At 52.0% G+C, this 16,136-nt stretch overlaps 7 protein-coding genes across 7 annotated transcripts; 4 read left to right on the top strand and 3 right to left on the bottom strand.

Moving 5' to 3' along the window:
• Nucleotides 1–1,534: 1,534 nt before the first annotated feature.
• On the top strand, nucleotides 1,535–2,743 carry LTHEOB_12395 (uncharacterized protein; the record flags this gene model as incomplete). Its single annotated transcript, XM_035509257.1, has 2 exons — nucleotides 1,535–1,594; nucleotides 1,655–2,743. 2 exons carry the CDS (start codon nucleotides 1,535–1,537, stop codon nucleotides 2,741–2,743), a joined length of 1,149 nt encoding a protein of 382 aa, XP_035364664.1.
• Nucleotides 2,744–3,502: 759 nt separating this feature from the next.
• LTHEOB_12394 (uncharacterized protein) lies at nucleotides 3,503–4,379 on the bottom strand (the record flags this gene model as incomplete). Its single annotated transcript, XM_035509256.1, has 2 exons — nucleotides 3,503–4,261; nucleotides 4,311–4,379. 2 exons carry the CDS (start codon nucleotides 4,377–4,379, stop codon nucleotides 3,503–3,505), a joined length of 828 nt encoding a protein of 275 aa, XP_035364663.1.
• A 719-nt stretch (nucleotides 4,380–5,098) lies between these two features.
• On the bottom strand, nucleotides 5,099–5,521 carry LTHEOB_12393 (Heat shock protein DNAJ; the record flags this gene model as incomplete). Its single annotated transcript, XM_035509255.1, has 3 exons — nucleotides 5,099–5,240; nucleotides 5,290–5,417; nucleotides 5,471–5,521. The coding sequence occupies 3 exons, from the start codon at nucleotides 5,519–5,521 to the stop codon at nucleotides 5,099–5,101; spliced, it is 321 nt and encodes a 106-aa protein (XP_035364662.1).
• Nucleotides 5,522–5,886: 365 nt separating this feature from the next.
• Nucleotides 5,887–7,226, top strand: LTHEOB_12392 (Ribosome biogenesis protein rlp24; the record flags this gene model as incomplete). The annotated part of the gene is made up of 4 exons (XM_035509254.1): nucleotides 5,887–5,900; nucleotides 5,952–5,968; nucleotides 6,117–6,158; nucleotides 6,691–7,226. The coding sequence occupies 4 exons, from the start codon at nucleotides 5,887–5,889 to the stop codon at nucleotides 7,224–7,226; spliced, it is 609 nt and encodes a 202-aa protein (XP_035364661.1).
• Nucleotides 7,227–7,791: 565 nt separating this feature from the next.
• LTHEOB_12391 (Aliphatic nitrilase) lies at nucleotides 7,792–10,444 on the bottom strand (the record flags this gene model as incomplete). Its single annotated transcript, XM_035509253.1, has 6 exons — nucleotides 7,792–8,257; nucleotides 8,309–8,641; nucleotides 8,696–8,880; nucleotides 9,568–9,984; nucleotides 10,038–10,081; nucleotides 10,192–10,444. 6 exons carry the CDS (start codon nucleotides 10,442–10,444, stop codon nucleotides 7,792–7,794), a joined length of 1,698 nt encoding a protein of 565 aa, XP_035364660.1.
• A 347-nt stretch (nucleotides 10,445–10,791) lies between these two features.
• LTHEOB_12390 (Branched-chain amino acid aminotransferase) lies at nucleotides 10,792–13,302 on the top strand (the record flags this gene model as incomplete). The annotated part of the gene is made up of 4 exons (XM_035509252.1): nucleotides 10,792–10,864; nucleotides 10,925–11,425; nucleotides 11,480–11,596; nucleotides 12,305–13,302. 4 exons carry the CDS (start codon nucleotides 10,792–10,794, stop codon nucleotides 13,300–13,302), a joined length of 1,689 nt encoding a protein of 562 aa, XP_035364659.1.
• An 837-nt stretch (nucleotides 13,303–14,139) lies between these two features.
• LTHEOB_12389 (2-dehydropantoate 2-reductase family protein) lies at nucleotides 14,140–15,033 on the top strand (the record flags this gene model as incomplete). The annotated part of the gene is made up of 1 exon (XM_035509250.1): nucleotides 14,140–15,033. The coding sequence occupies one exon, from the start codon at nucleotides 14,140–14,142 to the stop codon at nucleotides 15,031–15,033; it is 894 nt and encodes a 297-aa protein (XP_035364658.1).
• Between the last annotated feature and the right edge of the window lie 1,103 nt (nucleotides 15,034–16,136).

The following is a 16,136-nucleotide window of genomic DNA, read 5'->3' as shown; positions in this document are numbered from 1 at the left end:
CCGATGGAATTCTCAGGATGCCGTCCGTCAGCCATCTTTTCTCCCACACTTTCCATACTGGTAGCGCCACCCGAGAATCGAAGCTCGTATGGTGGGGTAACCATCTGCAGTCGGTATTCAATTGTCGTCAAAGTGGCGTCGTCTGTAACCCAAGCATGACAGAACCAGCAGGTGGGGCCTTTTGGCGACAGCCAAAACGCCAAAGCCGCTTCTGATCCGGATGACGGCACGGAAAACAAGAGCCAGTGGACGAGTGACAGACAGCAACTCCATAAGCTCCACGGGCTCAAATGCTCAGGGGTAGCAATCCGAGCCTTTGGCGACTGCAACAATACTAAAACAGGAAGAAGAGTGACAAACAGAGAAATCTCGATGACAGTGAAAACCCAGCGGAAGACGTCATAGTTGAAGGTAAGGCTTGTGTTCGTTCAAGCAGTCGTCTCGATTGCTGCATTCGGGTCTCGGGTATGAATGCCTAAGGCATATGCGCCGGATAGTCTGCCGCTGCAGAAGGCTCCGAATCCGGATCCCCCACGTGCCAACTGAACAGCCACTGGGCTTGTGGCGCCGAATCGGAGGGAGATCCCACGGATCTTGGAGATCAACTCGACGACACCGGAGTCTTTCCAGGCACAAATTTTGCTTTTCACACGCGGAAAGTGGCGAAACAAAGGGGAGCCGACTTTCTCCGAGCCAGAAGAAGCAACGGCAATGGACAGGAAAAGGTGAAGAGCGAAAAATCCAAACACTTACGTCCGAAATCCACTTTCGAAACGGGCCTTCGTCAGCCTCAGGCGCTTTCACCGGCTGTCCCGAATTATTGCCACCACTCCGCGTCCAGAGTCGGCCAGCCCTGGGGGCATCTGGGGGCACAGCGCAGCTGTGCTCTGTCGCATGATCGGGCGCATTGAAAGAATCGAAACCGGTTCTGGATGTCGTGGGCTCGAGCATGCAGGCGCAATTTCGCCCTTGCATTGCGCAGACACAGCGCAGAGAGAAAGATGCCACGCATCAGCCCAACACCGCTCGAGTCTCGCCACCGGTGTCGCAGGCGCCCAAGGCAGACGCGAGATACGGAGGGCGCTGATGGCAGCTGTGCATCAGAGACGTCGCTGGGTGGCTGGAGATAGAGCGTTGGGAGTACGTGGGTGGCCAGGAGAGCGTGGGCGGTTGATGAAAGATGGGGCGTGCCCCCCGAGTCTTCCCGAATCTCACCTCACGGTCTCTTGACCTGGCCACGACTATGCCACTCCGAAACTCTCCCTCCTGTCTCACGCCAAAAATATTCCCAGCTTGAGCCGCATCAGCCTCACTGCCAGATGCCCAAATGTCCGCTATAAAAACCGCCGGCCTGGCCCACAATGCCGCCGCCCATCATCAGACAGCCACAGTCACATTCGATATAGCACCAGCCTTACCCCACTCGTAGCTTCCTTTTACCCGCCGCATATAAATTCACCACCATCAACATGTACGCCTACTTGCAGATCCAGCGCCGCCGCGACCAGCAGCTCCGCGAACACGGCCTTTCGCAATGGTTCACCCTGACGGCGCCCACTCTGGGCTCGCCATCCGTAACATCACCGTCGTCGGAGTATGTTTTGTTTTCCCTCCCAGCCCTCACACCACTCCAATGCTAATATTTCCCAAACAGGACACAATCTTCGCCCAGCCCATCCTCCACGCCCTCCGCGAGCTCGACCCCTCGCGCCAGCTCACCCTCTTAACTTCTTCCCCTACCCAATCGCCGCCGTCCTCAACTTCCACCTCCTCCTCCTCCCACCAACAACACGACCATGACCATGATCACGTGCGCCACCTGACCGCCGACCTCTCCTCGCCCGCCAGCCTGCGCGCCGCCCTCGCCGGCCAAGATCTCGTCATCAGCACCGAGGCCGGCGGCAACTACGCCGCGCAGACGCGCCTCGTCAACGCCGCCGTGCAGGCCCGCGTGCCGCGCTTCGTGCCCGCCGAATTTGGCGCCGACTCGCTGAACGAGGGCGTGCAGGCGCGGCTGCCGCCGCACGCCGAGCGCGCGCGTTTGATCAAGTTTCTGCGGGCTATGGAGAGCGAGGGGAGCGAGCCAGCACCAACCAGCAACGGCTCTTCTTGTACGAACGGAGGTTGTTGCGCACACGACGATCATGGTCACGGTCACAGTCACGCGGCGGAGGAGCAGGAGATGGAGGTGCAGACGAGCGGCGGCTTCCACGACCCCTTCTCCTGGGTCGCGGTCGCGGCGGGGACGCTTCTCGGCGAGAAGCTGGAGGATCTGGGTTTCGACGTCAAGTGGCAGAGCGCCACGGTGTACCACGGGTCGGGCGGCGAGGCGTTTGCGGTTTCTTCTCTGGCTTGGATTGGGCGTTTGGTCGCGCGCGTCGTCGAGCGCTGGGATTCGGTTAAGAATAGTTATCTTTATGCTGCGGGTTGCGTCACCACCGCCGACGAGGTCGTCGAGTGTTTGCAGAAGGCCACCGGGAAGGAGTGGAGCGTCGGCAAGGTCGCCGTCGAGGAGTGCGTCAAGGAGGGTGAGAAGTGCTTGCAGAGAGGCTTCCCGGACGCTGGCATCGCTTTGATGGAGAGGAGCGTGTTGTACGATACTTCTCTGGGCGCTGTGGATTCGTTCAAGACGAAGAGCGCGAATGACGTCTTGGGTTTGGGGCAGGAGAAGGTGGAAGATATAGTCAGCAGCGCCGTTCACGACTTTCAGCATCATGGAAAGGCAGATTGTGGCTGCTCGTAGCATTATTGATTTGAAACTTCTTCATCTTGTACAACAATATTTTCGCGCCTGTTCTCTCCTAGCGTAGTTATTAAGAATGCCCCATGTCTGCTGTTCATAATAGAGGGGTATGGTAGTTGAAGCCATCATCCGGGTGTGAATGTAGAGTTAATATTGTCCGGACGATCTTCAACAAAAAGCACAGCTGAGGCATATTTACCCTTGAGCCGAGGATCCTGCTGTTCTTTGCGTCAACCTTCGGCCGCAACATCCGTCTGTAAACTTTCAATAAGGCCACCGCCGATTTCTTTGAGCATCGTTTTAGAACTGCGGGAGCTCTTCGAGAAACGCTGAAAGTTCTGCCGAGACTTCGGCCGGTGTTCCCTCTGCTTCAAACTCTACCCACTGCTCGGAGTCATGATATGAGAATGGCTGACATCCCCAGACTTCCAGCACCTGTGCCCGTCCTGCGTTGAGTATTGAGAAGAATATAGGGCGCCAATTCCCTGGCTGTAACAAGCAATTGCCGAACTCAATGTGCCGAAGGGTGTTCGCATGCTTTCGTATGAAGTTGTGAAAGTCTTCTTCAGTACACATGAAATCGTGCAGTTCGAGTTGTGTAAGATTAGGCCAGAGGATACGAGCACCAATGCGCTCAATCGCAAATCCCCCCAAGCCACCGTACCTAAGTTGAAGATGTTCGAGCTTTGGCATGGCAACGAGATAACTTAAGAGCCGAGCCACCTCTTCTCGTTCTGTGTGAATTGTCCGGTCGGTTAGTCAGAGGTCGAGAAACTTTACAGAATTCAGACTGTAGTTGAGGGCTGTTGGCAAGTGGTCAGGGACGGCACTCGAGCCCGGATCGAAAGAGTCGATGGCGAGAGATATGAGTGGCTTCATACTAACGCTTATGGCGGTAAGGACCTTGTCGACTCCAGAGGTATAATCGAACATCTTGGACAGAGCGAGAGGCACGTTTGCCGCTAGTTTATGCATCCCCGAATGATACCAACCCTTTGCAACCTTCTTATGGAAGGAGGCGTTGACGCCGCGATACATTTGGATGTCTGTCAAGGCCGGAAGGTTGCGTAGGATCAAAGTGAGGACCGCAGTTTGTAGACCCACACGATCGGCAAATTTTTGAGATTCAGAGATCTTGCGTAACTCGTTACGGTAATCTTGAAGGGGTTTGTTATGCGGGTCGCGGAAGATCTTGTGTTCAGCGCTACCGATCAATCGTTCGAAAATATCGAGTGGGCATGGAGATGAGGATCTAGCAAGAAGTTCAATATCGATGCCGAGCTCTTTGGTATGACCGCTGAACTTTGGGTGCCTCGAAACTTCCGAGAGGGAGTGAAGGTCATCAAGGTCGAGTGACGTAGTCCTTGAAGTGAAGTAAGTCCTTCCGAAAAGCGACTCTGATCCACTTCTAAGTGCGTGACAGACAAAGCGGATTGTGAGAAGGTCCTCTTCATCCAGGAACGACGCAATGGCATCAATCAGCTCTGATGGAAACTGGTCCAGGCGGGGCGGAGCCATCTAGCGGGAAAGTCAGCCTGGCCAATGTCATCCATGAGGGAAGTCGTACTTTAATGGATCGCCCGATTGCACTTTCGCTTTCCAAGCGGTTCGTTGAGGTGGTGTTAGTGCGGCCCATGATGGTATCGTGAAAGGACACAGTGCTTAGTTAGCAAAGCATAGTGGTCCGATTGTCTAAGGCTGACGTCGCAACGGTTTGGGGAGGTGATCAAGTAATGCGAAAGGATGATAGAGAATACGGTGGGTGGCAGTAAATACCGGCAAAGTAGGCTAATCCTAATTTGGAAGCATAGGACATGATGGGAAGCCGCGGGAGACCCTGTGGCCTTAGTCACGCCCTCACTTTGCTTTCTTTTCTCTCTCTTTAGAACAACATATGTGGGTAACTGAAGCTATCGTTCGGACGTGAATGTGTGATTCTACATTTACGTCCGGATGATAGCTTCAGCTACTCATGTCATGAACAAAAAACATTCACGCTAGCCCTCGGCTGCGATACTCCTCTTTAGATGAACGAGAAAAGAAAAGCAGCAGAAAAAGTGCAAGCATTCACTCAATTCTGAGGTCAAATGTTCGCGCCTTCATCCGTTCCTCTGATTTCTATTCATAAACAAGAGAGGCCTCGCACATGTAAATATGTCTCAGCAGCTGTTCACGTAGCATGGCGAGACTGCATACGATGATAGCCGTTGTGGCTCAGCAGGCTCACAATCCATCGCAACATCGAGTGGTGATCCCATAACGCCAAACATGCACACGAAGCCTCCAAAACGCCGCGCTGTGACCCTTTTAAGTGTCCGCACCTGATATCATACACATCCTGCCCTTTTAAATATTTTATGTGCGGTTGTTCTCCAAGAACTCCTTCGCCTCGTTAACCTTTGTGGCGAGGTACGGGCTTCCGCCGCGATCAGGGTGGTTCAGCAGCATGAGCTGCCTGTGCTTCTTGCGGATGAGCTCCTTGGAGAGGCCTCTCTCACTGTGACGGTTCTTAGCATGACGTCTTGCATGTGCCTGGGCATACTTACGGGAGCTCGAGGATGAGAGCAGCCTCCCTCCTGTTCATCTTGGGCTCAAATCCACCCTTGTAGAACGCGCGACCCAGCGCATTCGTTCCGCCACGGTGTCGGCGGAGAGCGACAAGACCAGCCCTGCCCTGCGAAATGTTAGTCTACCGGAAGAGGCTGTTGCGATGACGGGTCCACGCACGAAGAAGGCGGCAGCAGCCACACCGAAGCCAATCGCAAGCGCAGACGCCATTGTAGAGTATGAAAACGACCAGAGGATTGAATGCGGCGATGTCGCGGCGTCGAAGAAGGCGTCGAAGACTGCGGACGAAGGCGTCGGAGGAGAGCGGCAAAGATGACCGAGGTGGTCCGTGCGAAAATTTCCATATCTTGGCGTTTGCAGAGCGTTGGGAAACTTCCTTGCCGCCGCGTCCTGCACCACCTCCGCCCGCCGACTTGCGCTTCCCCGCCCTGCGCTCGCTCCGGACACCTCAAACGCTCCCCGTACCAAGCAGGAAAAGGCCCTGCTACTCTGCGCTCACCCAAAGCGCAACCGAACACCTGCCCAAAGGCAGCAGAAAACGCCTCGAACTTTGAGATCGTAAATTTATCGGCACCATGAGGATCGAAACGTACGTCTCTTCTTTCTAAAAGCCAGGGATAATGTACTGACCGGAATACAGTTGCCATTTCTGCTCTCGTATGTCTTGCCCGACGTTCGCTTTACGCCACGCACCTTACATATACCCCCCTCGATTCGCAGCTTGCTCTTCTTGGCTGGAGGGCTCGTTGATACAAAGCTATGCACGAAATACTGAAGAAAAACGAGAGACTGACATCCAATATAGGCCCCTGCTACCCTAGCAAGGGTATCACTTTCGTGCGCAACGGTACGTTCACTTTTATGCATTGAGGAAAAATACATTGGCACAAGAGGGTATTTCAAAGCGGACGTCCAAATTCACCGCCACTCGCGGGACGAATTTTCAGGGTACCTCCAACAAGGACAACAAAAGCTTCACGTACGACTCGACCCGTCTGGTTCCCGTTTGTTACCGAGAATATCATTCAAGACTCTCAGTCGGAAGAGCTCGCCACATCGACATTGGGAAGAGTATAACGAACGACTCATTGACGGACCCGGACTGCGTATCAACCCGAAAGCGTTATTCCTGGAGAATTTCATAGAATTCTCTGCTGTCGATATTGCATGGTTAATTTCCCGGAGCCTAGCGAGAACGCCACCGTATTACCAGCAACTGAGCATGCAGACCAGCAAGATTCGAGGCAAATTCCTACGCGCTTCGATCTCCGACTCGTAGACGATGCTCCCGGAGGGGCAAAACCGCTTTGAAAATGCCTCTTGTGCCAATGATATCCCATTTGATACTCTGATCGATTACTAATTTTGTGGATTTATAGATGCAAAGATGTTCCGTTTTTGCAGGTCGAAGTGCCACAAGAACTTCAAGATGAAGAGGAACCCTAGGAAGCTGGCCTGGACCAAGAGCTACCGCGCGGCGCACGGCAAGGAGATGACAGTCGACAGCACGCTCGCCTTCGCCGCTAGGAGGAACGTTCCCGTCCGTTACAACCGCGACCTGGTTGCCAAGACGCTGCAGGCGATGCAGCGCGTCGAGGAGGTCCGGCAACGCCGCGAGCGCCTCTTCTACAAGGAGCGCATGAAGGGCAACAAGGAGCGCCAGCTCGCCGCCGACCGCAAGCTCGTCGAGGAGAACCAGCACCTGCTGCCGCCGGAGCTGCGCGACGAGATTCCCGAGCACGTGCGCCAGAAGCTCGAGAGCATGGAGGTCGAGAACGAGGAGTTCGAGGACATGGACGAGGAGGTCGAGGAGGAAGAGGAGAAGACGCGCGTCCGCGCCAAGGTCCCCAAGGCGAAGAGGAAGCAGAAGCTCATCGTCGGCAAGGGTGTGGAGGATATGGATGTCGACGAGTGAGCTGGTGCCAGGGGGGTGGAGCCGAAGCTTTCGCAGGATGGAGCGTTCCGCAGCAGTCGAGGCAAATGGCATTCTTGGGCGCAGGGATGGGCGAGATCGATGATTACCCGCAACATGGCGTTCTACGGCGCGAGAGGTCAAGAAAAAATTGAGAGGCCAACCCGGTTATTTCTTTCCGGATTCGCTCGCAAGGCTGGAGATAATCGAGAAGGACAAAACATGAGGCGGGGGAACAGTACCTTGGTTTCATGTCGAATACGACAACCGGTAGAAAAGTGTCATTTTTTTTCCTTTGTGTCAAGAACTAGCAACAGCATGTGTGAAGATGAACTTGATTTGGAGAGTTGGAATTTTCGAATAACTGCACATAAATGCAAACTGCAAAACACAAAAATCTCCCTGCTGTCCTTGCTCTCCTGTGCTACCTATCTAGACCTTTTCCAACACCTACGCAACTTCTAGTGAAACCGACAGTAACCAAACACGGATAGCCACCTATTTGGGCTATGGAGGATACTCTTGCGCATGCTAGGAGCTGGACTTAGTCCTCACCTCCTGATTCCTTCTACTCTGACCAGACTATTTCGCCAGTTTTCAACCACGCAGCCGAAACCTCTCTGTGCGGGACAAGGTTGCCTTGTTCGTGGGGAATGTAGTCCGGAAATGCGGAGTTGATTTGCTGCAGCACATCCCACGATACTTGTGCGCTCGGGTCGTACGTTGGCGCATCATTGAAACCCGTGGTATTCAAAGTGTGGTAGAGTATAGGGAGTTCGGTCATGCTGACTGAGGCATTGACTACAGCAACAACCGCGGTAGTAGGGTCCAGAATGTATGAGTACCCGACAGCTGGTGCGAAGACGTACGATCCACTTAGTAATGCATACAGCGCTGTGGCGTGAGTAATGATATGAGACTTGAACCAGTGTGATTCATTAGCCTCGTCATCATCAACAACGTAGGGGAAGGGGGCGATGTGTAGGCGTTCTCTCTGCGCTTGCATCGGAAATGTCATGCTTGGGTACCAATGTCTTTAAAGACCAATCAGCAATCGTGCTCAAAAGACTCATGATATAACTTACTCTGCACATTCCAACATGCCAATGCGTCCAATTTCGATGTTGATGACTTTGAACATGTCGATGGTCCCATCGCTGAACATATCCCGCTCGGAACCCGAAGGCCTTAGTTTGTGGCGGTGGATGACCACCTCCCCCGATGGACTGATCAATGACTGAGCCATATAGATGCGGTCACCCGCTCTCTCGGCAAATGCCAACCCTGCCCAAATCCCCGCGTTCGTAATGGCCGCGATTAACCGATTCCATTCCGGGCCGCCAACGACCATCGAGTTGTCGACGTATGACGCAAGGTGCGTCACATTCCACTGATTGCTTTCACGGCCCTTTGGAAATCTTGACTTATCCGTTAGTATAATGAAGAAGGTCGATTGCTGTGAAAAGACTGACCCTGGAAACCATAGTTCTGGAAATAAAACCAAGCCGGCTCCGTGAGACTTCGCCTCGTTGACGTAGCCGATACCCGCGTCGACTGCCTCAGTAAGGTTAATGGTAATGCCAGTCCAGTTCTTGTTTGCGAGTGGTAGTGGCCAATTTGGTGGGGGTGCTCGGACGAGTGCAACCGTCAAGTTCGTCTGCGTGGAATCAGAGAGGTTCGTGTAAGGCACCGCCTGAGCTCCTGCTAAACACCCCGCAAGGGCAATACAACAAGCTCGCTTGAGATGCATTGTTTCAGATGACCCGCGGAAGTAAGAGATGGATTGAATTGAGTAGCAATGGTAACAACTGGAAAGTTTAAATATGCCTTCCCAGCATGAGAGATAGAACATAGTCAACACGGCGGCGTCGGGATCCCACGCCACGGCCCGACCAGGTCTTTAGATCCAGTGTTTGATTGCTGATGATAAAGACAATGGCTAATCGGGCACCAATTGGATTTTGTCAAAAGGTGCCACTTCACTGTAGAGTCCGCCTTGGACTCGGCAATCTCTCACAGATTGGGGGAAGGGTCAGTTTCCCTCCCCCGGCATACGATTCAATGTTTCTATCGGTAATTTTATCCAAATGATTGACATATCACAGGTGCTACCTTACGAACAAAGATAAGAATATGTTTAATAACACTTCCGTTACTAAAGCTGTGCAGAAGTGTCGAATAGTGTGCATGCCGAAGATGCCGAATTCATCGGCAAGTTCTTTTCAGCAATGATAAATTCAAGTATCACGGAACCTCAAGAATTTCCAGTCTCTCATATTTCTCACAAAGCCTCATTTGCGCTCTACTTACTTCATGGCGAGCTGTAAACATAACCGTATTGTACCTTTGCATCCCTACACAGATCTTTCAGATGCTCTTCTTGTTCCTTAAACTCCGGTGACTGGAGCCTCTCCTTGAATTTTCGATTCACATTCTGGCTTTCGGATGGGACGCTTGTCCCTTTCCTGACAGCTGGTCTTGCCTCGATTCGTGCCCACCACCTTTGCAGGTTTGGAAAATCTTCCAGGCGGACTCCTGCCATGTATGAGAAATTGACCCAACCGAAGCTGGCGATATCGGCCACACTGTATTTTCCAGACCCTGGGCCGACTAGATAATCACGACCACTGAGATGTGAGTCGAGAATGCCGTAGAGCCGCTCCGTTTCGCCAACGTAACGTTGGGTGGGGTATGGAATGCGCTCTTTCGCAAACCGGTAGAAGTGGTTGGCCTGACCTTGCATAGGGCCAAGACCACCATGCTACAAGATTTTTAGAAAGCTCCCAGGTCAAAGAAATAGCATAGCCCTCATACCTGCCACGAAATCCATTGCTCCGTGCGTGAAATATCCTTTGGATCTGTGAAACAAAAATGATTCTCTGGATCGAAATGGCGCGTAAGGTATGACAAGATTGCTAAGAGAAACAAAATTCAGCCGAAGTTTCGTAAAGGTCATCGAGATACTCACCGGCCCCCTCTTGTACACTGAACCCATCATTATCATGATCAACAATGACAGGGATGCGTCCATTCGGTCCAAGTTTTGTGAACCATGGCTCCTTTTGGATGTTTTTGTTGATGTCGATGGCCTGGAAGGTATACTCCAGACCATACTTTTCCTTGAGCTCCTCAAGCAATATGCTTGCTTTATGACCATTTGGCGTTCCCCATGTTAGGAGTTCAATGCCCGTACTGGCAATGCGACCTGTCGGATGGGACATGATGGTGAAAGTCTTCCGAGATCAAAGAATCCAAGCTAGAGAATAGCTTTGCGATAAAGTGTCAACAGTCACACGGTATTTATAGAGCGTATACGCGCATCAAAGAATGATACCACTGATGCTCCTGCTCGCTTTGAAGCCGAGTGGCTTGCCAAGCGGCTAGTCAATACGATACACCGCCGATTTCAAAGCAAAAGGATCAATTTACCGTAGGGCGCACGCCCTCTCGGCTGGTCTTATCTTGTCAAGTTTCCTCGGCAAATCGCGGTGTTCAAATACCTTTTAAGGGAGACGCTTCCTCACCTAAACGCAACAAATATCTCTCACAATCATCAAAAGAAGCAAACATGAGTCCCGTAACCCTATATGATCTCCCCAGCAAAGGCCGCAATGCCTGCTGGTCACTCAATCCGTGGAAGAGTTGCCATCCCCTACCTCCGCCACAATAGCCATCCATGCACGTGAGCTAATGCGGACTAGCTCGGCTGGCTCTGAACTACAAGGGCATCGACTACAAGACCGACTGGCTGGAGTATCCCGACGTTGCACCTACGCTCAAAGCCGCTGGCTTTGAGCCGAACGACTCGGAACAGTCTTTCCCGTTCACAATACCGGCGATCCGGTTCCCCGACGGCGCGCATGCCATGGAGAGCGCAAAAATAGTTCAAGAGCTGGAAAAGCGATACCCTGAGCCATCATTACATCTTGACTCCAAATACTTTCCTCTGATCCGGAGCTTGATTTCGGAGACGAGCTCGGCCTTTACACCTGTCATTTTAGCGCCCATTCCTCGCTTGATTCTGAGCGAAAAGGGGGCGGAGTACTTCAACAATACCCGCTCTAAGATGTTTGGAATGACGTTGGATCAATTGGAGGCGGAGAGAGGCGGCGAGCAGGCCTGGACCGATGGTTTGGAAAATTTGGCGAAGGTTGCAGCTCTCCTCAAGGAGGAAGAAGGCCCATACTTCATGGGACACACAGGTGCGACTATTGTATGATGATGATAGGATCTCGGCTGACTTTGTCTCCTTTTAGTTTCATACGCGGACTTAATCGTCGTTGCGTTCTTGCAGTTCGCGAAAAGATTAGAGGGAGGCATCTTTGATCGCATTGTTCAGTTTGACAGTGTATTCAGTGTTCTCTACAATGCATGTGAGAAGTGGCTGGAACGGGACAACTATTAGATCAATCGATGGAAAATGTTCTCATTGCTGATACTAAGGTTTTGACTTGATGCCGAGAATGCCTCTATGAATGGCTTCAACATATCATGTAAAAGCAAGTTGTTGGTCTATATATCACCAATACCTTGCCAGTAAGAGCATTTCTGAACTCTTTTCTACAAAAGTTCATAGCTCGCCAGATGCCTTGCTTCCAATTATAAAGAAAATTGTTAGTCATTCGTAGGACACCAAGGCTTTAAGTGGGTCGGCTTGCAAAGGTTGTCATTGTAAGGGCGTATCTTACGAATCATCACCCTTAGAGCTATATCCTTTAGTTTATAAGACTGTCCGACAGGCGTCGTTTTCTTTTACATTCTTATCCTGTGTTCTTCCGGCTGTCCAGAAGCCCATTGTCACATTTTCCTTCTCCTGAAAAATCACTTGGCCAGATTCGTCACAATGGGTAGTAAATCACCTACACTGTAAGTTAGACATGGTCTACAAGGCAATAGAGTTTCATATTTACTAGAGATAGTGCGCGAGATATCGATGTCTCCAAGCTGTCCATTACGAAAACCAGCAACCCGAAAGAGCTTTTGCCAAGAGACCAGTTACGCTTTGGTCGATGTTTCACCGGTAGAGACATCTCATGCATCTTCTGTGGCTTTCGCTAACGTTTTCTTCAATGGCTGTATAGACCACATGCTGGTCATCGAATGGACGTCAAAAGAAGGTTGGGGCGATCCCAGAATCATCCCATACCAGGAGCTGCGCCTCGACCCTGCCGTATGTGCTTTACAGTATGCCTCTTCATGCTTTGAAGGCATGAAAGCGTACAAGGACAGGGACGGGGGGCTACGTTTGTTCCGCCCAGAGAAGAACATGGCCCGGCTCAACAGCTCATCCGCCCGGCTCGCATTGCCCACATTCGACAGCAATGCCGTCATTGCCCTCATTTCAGAGCTCTGCAACCTCGAGAGCCGGTTTGTACCGAGCGAGCGTGGGTACAGCCTGTATCTACGCCCGACCATCATCGGTACGGAATCGGGCTTGGGTGTCGGTCCTCCCAGTTCGGCGCTCTTGTATGTCATCGCCTCTCCATCCGGGCCGTTCTGGGCGACAGGATTCAAAGCCATCCAGCTGGAAGCCACGGACTCCGTGCGCGCCTGGCCTGGAGGCGTCGGCGACAAGAAGGTGGGAGCCAACTATGCTCCCTGCGTCCTGCCACAGCGAGAAGCTGCCCTGAACGGAAGTCAGCAGAACCTGTGGCTCTTTGGCGAAGAGGAGTTTCTCACCGAGGTGGGAAGTATGAATCTGTTCATGGCGATGAAGGACAAGGACAGCGGGCGGAAGCAGCTGATCACCGCGCCGCTTGATGGCACTATCCTCGAGGGAGTGACCCGGGACTCTGTATTGACTCTTGCCAGGGAGCGACTGAAGAACTGGGATGTCATCGAGCGGAAACTCACCATGGGTGAGCTTGCTGAGGCCGCAGACGAAGGCAGACTCCTCGAAGTCTTCGGAAGCGGGACGGCCGTGATCATCAGTCCGGTGCGTAGCATTTTCTGGAAGCGCACCCAGCGCTTTATTCCTTGTGGGTTACCGGAGGACGAGGAGTCAGGCCCGGTCGCCAAAGAAATGTTCGATTGGATCTTGAGCATCCAGCACGGCGACGAGGAGCACCCTTGGAGGTAGGTGCCTTGACGGATTCACAAGACTTTCTGCTGACAACAAGTAGCTTGAGAATATAAGGACCGCTCGTCGATTTCATTGAAAACACAGCGTCAATGTGAGATGTATTGCATGTATCTAGAGGATTTGCAGTTAGTTGCTGTAAAGAGTAGACTATTGGTGGTTAAATTGGAATGGAATTGTTGGTAGCTTTTCACCCATACATGTTAAACTGTACAATGAATCGCCTCCCTGCAACCAATTGTGTCTGCTGAAGTGTCGAAAAATAAGAAGTTCGAGGGTACTCTTTGGTTGGGTTCTGACTCGTGCATTAGCGTCTACGATTTCCAAGCAGCGCTAGAAGGCAACATGTCTATGGCCGCCTCGATGAAAGATTCATCATTACTCTAAAAGCTTTTAATGGCACGTTGCACTATTTTGTGCCTTTTGCTAGACCCAAGTCTTTAATAATAGTTAGGTGAGTCATAGGTATGCTACCGCTCCACTTCGGGGCAAAGTTCAGCCAGACTAGACCATGTCATCCACAGGGCGCGTCGAACCACACTTTTTTCGAAATGACGTATAGCAGACCCAGAGAGCCCAATTACTCTACAACCTCGTCCATCTTTTCACCGATATATTATCCTTGTTTGTCTACCTACCAGACACTTAAACCTTACTTTCATAGTCATGGGGAGCTTCATGGAGGGGGGTCAAAATGTCCATGTGCTCGGCTTGGGAAGCATTGGGACATTTGCAGCATTCTGCCTAGCAGATATTCCTCATACACCTCGCATCACCCTCTTACTACACAAACCCTCCCTTTACGAGTGTTTCGTCGAAAACAAGGGCAGGATCTCCATGCGTACCACGGAACAAAAGCTAGAGGAGCGCAGCGGCTACAACGCCGAAGTCTTGAAGGACGGCGCCTGGATCCGTCCAACTGCGCAAGGAAGCGGCGAGACGTCCAATGGCGAGGGCTGGCAGGTAGCAGATGAACCCATTCAGAACCTCATCGTCGCCACGAAAACCATTCACACCGTTCAAGCCCTGCGACCCCTCCAGCATCGGCTGAATGCTAAATCCAACATTCTATTTTTGCAAAATGGCATGGGCATGGTCGAGGAGGTCAATGAGAAATTGTTCACGGACGAAAAAACGAGACCGCAGCTTCTCCTCGGCGTCATCACCCACGGCGTCGGTATGGAGTCGCCGTTCAACATTGTCCACACTGGCTTTGCTGCAACGTCTGTCGGCCCGGCATCCCCGGACATGGATACCTCCAAAAATTATCTCCTCAGCGCTCTTCCGGACAGCCGTCTCCTCAACGCCACCGCCTATTCTTTCGAGGGCATTCTGCAGATGCAGCTGATCAAACTGGCCAACAATTCCATCTGTAATCCACTCTGCGCGCTCAACGATGCGAAAATGGGTATTCTGCTGGAAGAACGCTGCCGGGATCTGATCCGAGAGCACTTTACTGAGTGTTCCAAGATCGTCTGTGCTATGCCCGAGGTTCAGGGCGTGGAAGGAGTCAAGGAACGATTCTCAGCTGACAACCTCGAGGCGACCATGAATGGCATTTGGTACAACAATCGCGAGACGACCTGCTCCATGGTATGGGATGTGCGTGCTGGACGGGAAACGGAGATCAGGTTCATCAACGGATACTGGCTGCGTAGGGGAAGAGAGCTGGGGATCGAGACTCCGGTCAATTCGATGCACTACCGGCAGATTCTGGAGAAACATCCATGAATCCGAACTAGTTCCGCTGCAGGAACTACAGTTTCCTTGAATTTGTTTGTGTACGATCTCACAGAAATACGTCACGCTTTAAGGTCTGTCTCAGGACGAAAAAGGATGCTCTGGGATAATCCGGGTTGAAAAGGCATAGAAGTTGAGGCGAAGGCGAAGGATGATGCAGGCACCCCAACCTACATGATGCAGTGCTACCTACGCTGTCGGAGGCGGGGGAGGCGGACCTCCGCGCTCCGCCGGGGCTCCGACGGCGGCCTGTGCCTGCTCGTTCCTATTAATTTATCTTTAAATGGGAATTATCCCTTCTTGTGCCATTGTAGTCACCGGTATATCGACGTAGGCACTTGACAAAATTTATCATTTTAATCCGTTTGAGTAATGAAGACAATCTTAAGAGTGTATTGTGCGGGTTGTGCCGATATTTGAATTTGAGAGTTCTCGCGTCGCGTCTCTTATTAGTAGGTACTAATGAAGATCTTATGATTCAGCCCCATACAGGGGTGTTGGACCTCCCCCTACAGCCGCACGCGATCGAGCGACGGGGATGTCATTCCTTGTTGCGAGCTCAACAAGCGCGGGGCCAGCGCCGGACCAACGGCGTTTGACCAGCGCATACGCGCATGCTGCACACAGTCTGAACAGGAAGGTTAAGTACGAGCGTCAATGAGAGAGGCTAAGCAAAGACGGACGCCATGAAACGAAAGAAAATGCCAACCAGCGTGAATTCGAGAAAGCATGTTCATAAGTGTTGCCTTAGGGCGAAACTCAAAGTCCCAATTAATAGTAGTCCGTTGGCTGCCTGCCTTCTCTCGCTGATATAAAAGAGTACCCCAGCAGCGAGAGGAGGAGGAAACAGCGGGTAGGACTCTACAAAGTTTGCTGGTAATTCCCTGCTATCCATCCAGCATCCACCACGTTATTCTCTGAAGAAGCCCCGCGACCCCTGGTATCTGTCTTTTTTTCGGTTTGCCTTTAGAAAAACAAAAAGCCAGAAACCACCACGTGCACATGCACACTCCGGAAACCCAACCCACAATACTCATCCATCATTGCTTATTCTGAGACGATGCCGAGTTCGCTAGCTAGGGCGCTGAGAAGAT

The sequence above is a fragment of the Lasiodiplodia theobromae genome, assembly GCF_012971845.1.
Source record: "Lasiodiplodia theobromae strain AM2As chromosome Unknown scaffold_62, whole genome shotgun sequence".
NCBI classification, from domain to species: domain Eukaryota; kingdom Fungi; phylum Ascomycota; class Dothideomycetes; order Botryosphaeriales; family Botryosphaeriaceae; genus Lasiodiplodia; species Lasiodiplodia theobromae.
Note: the sequence above shows the minus strand (reverse complement) of the source record. Positions and strands in the feature narration are given on the sequence as shown.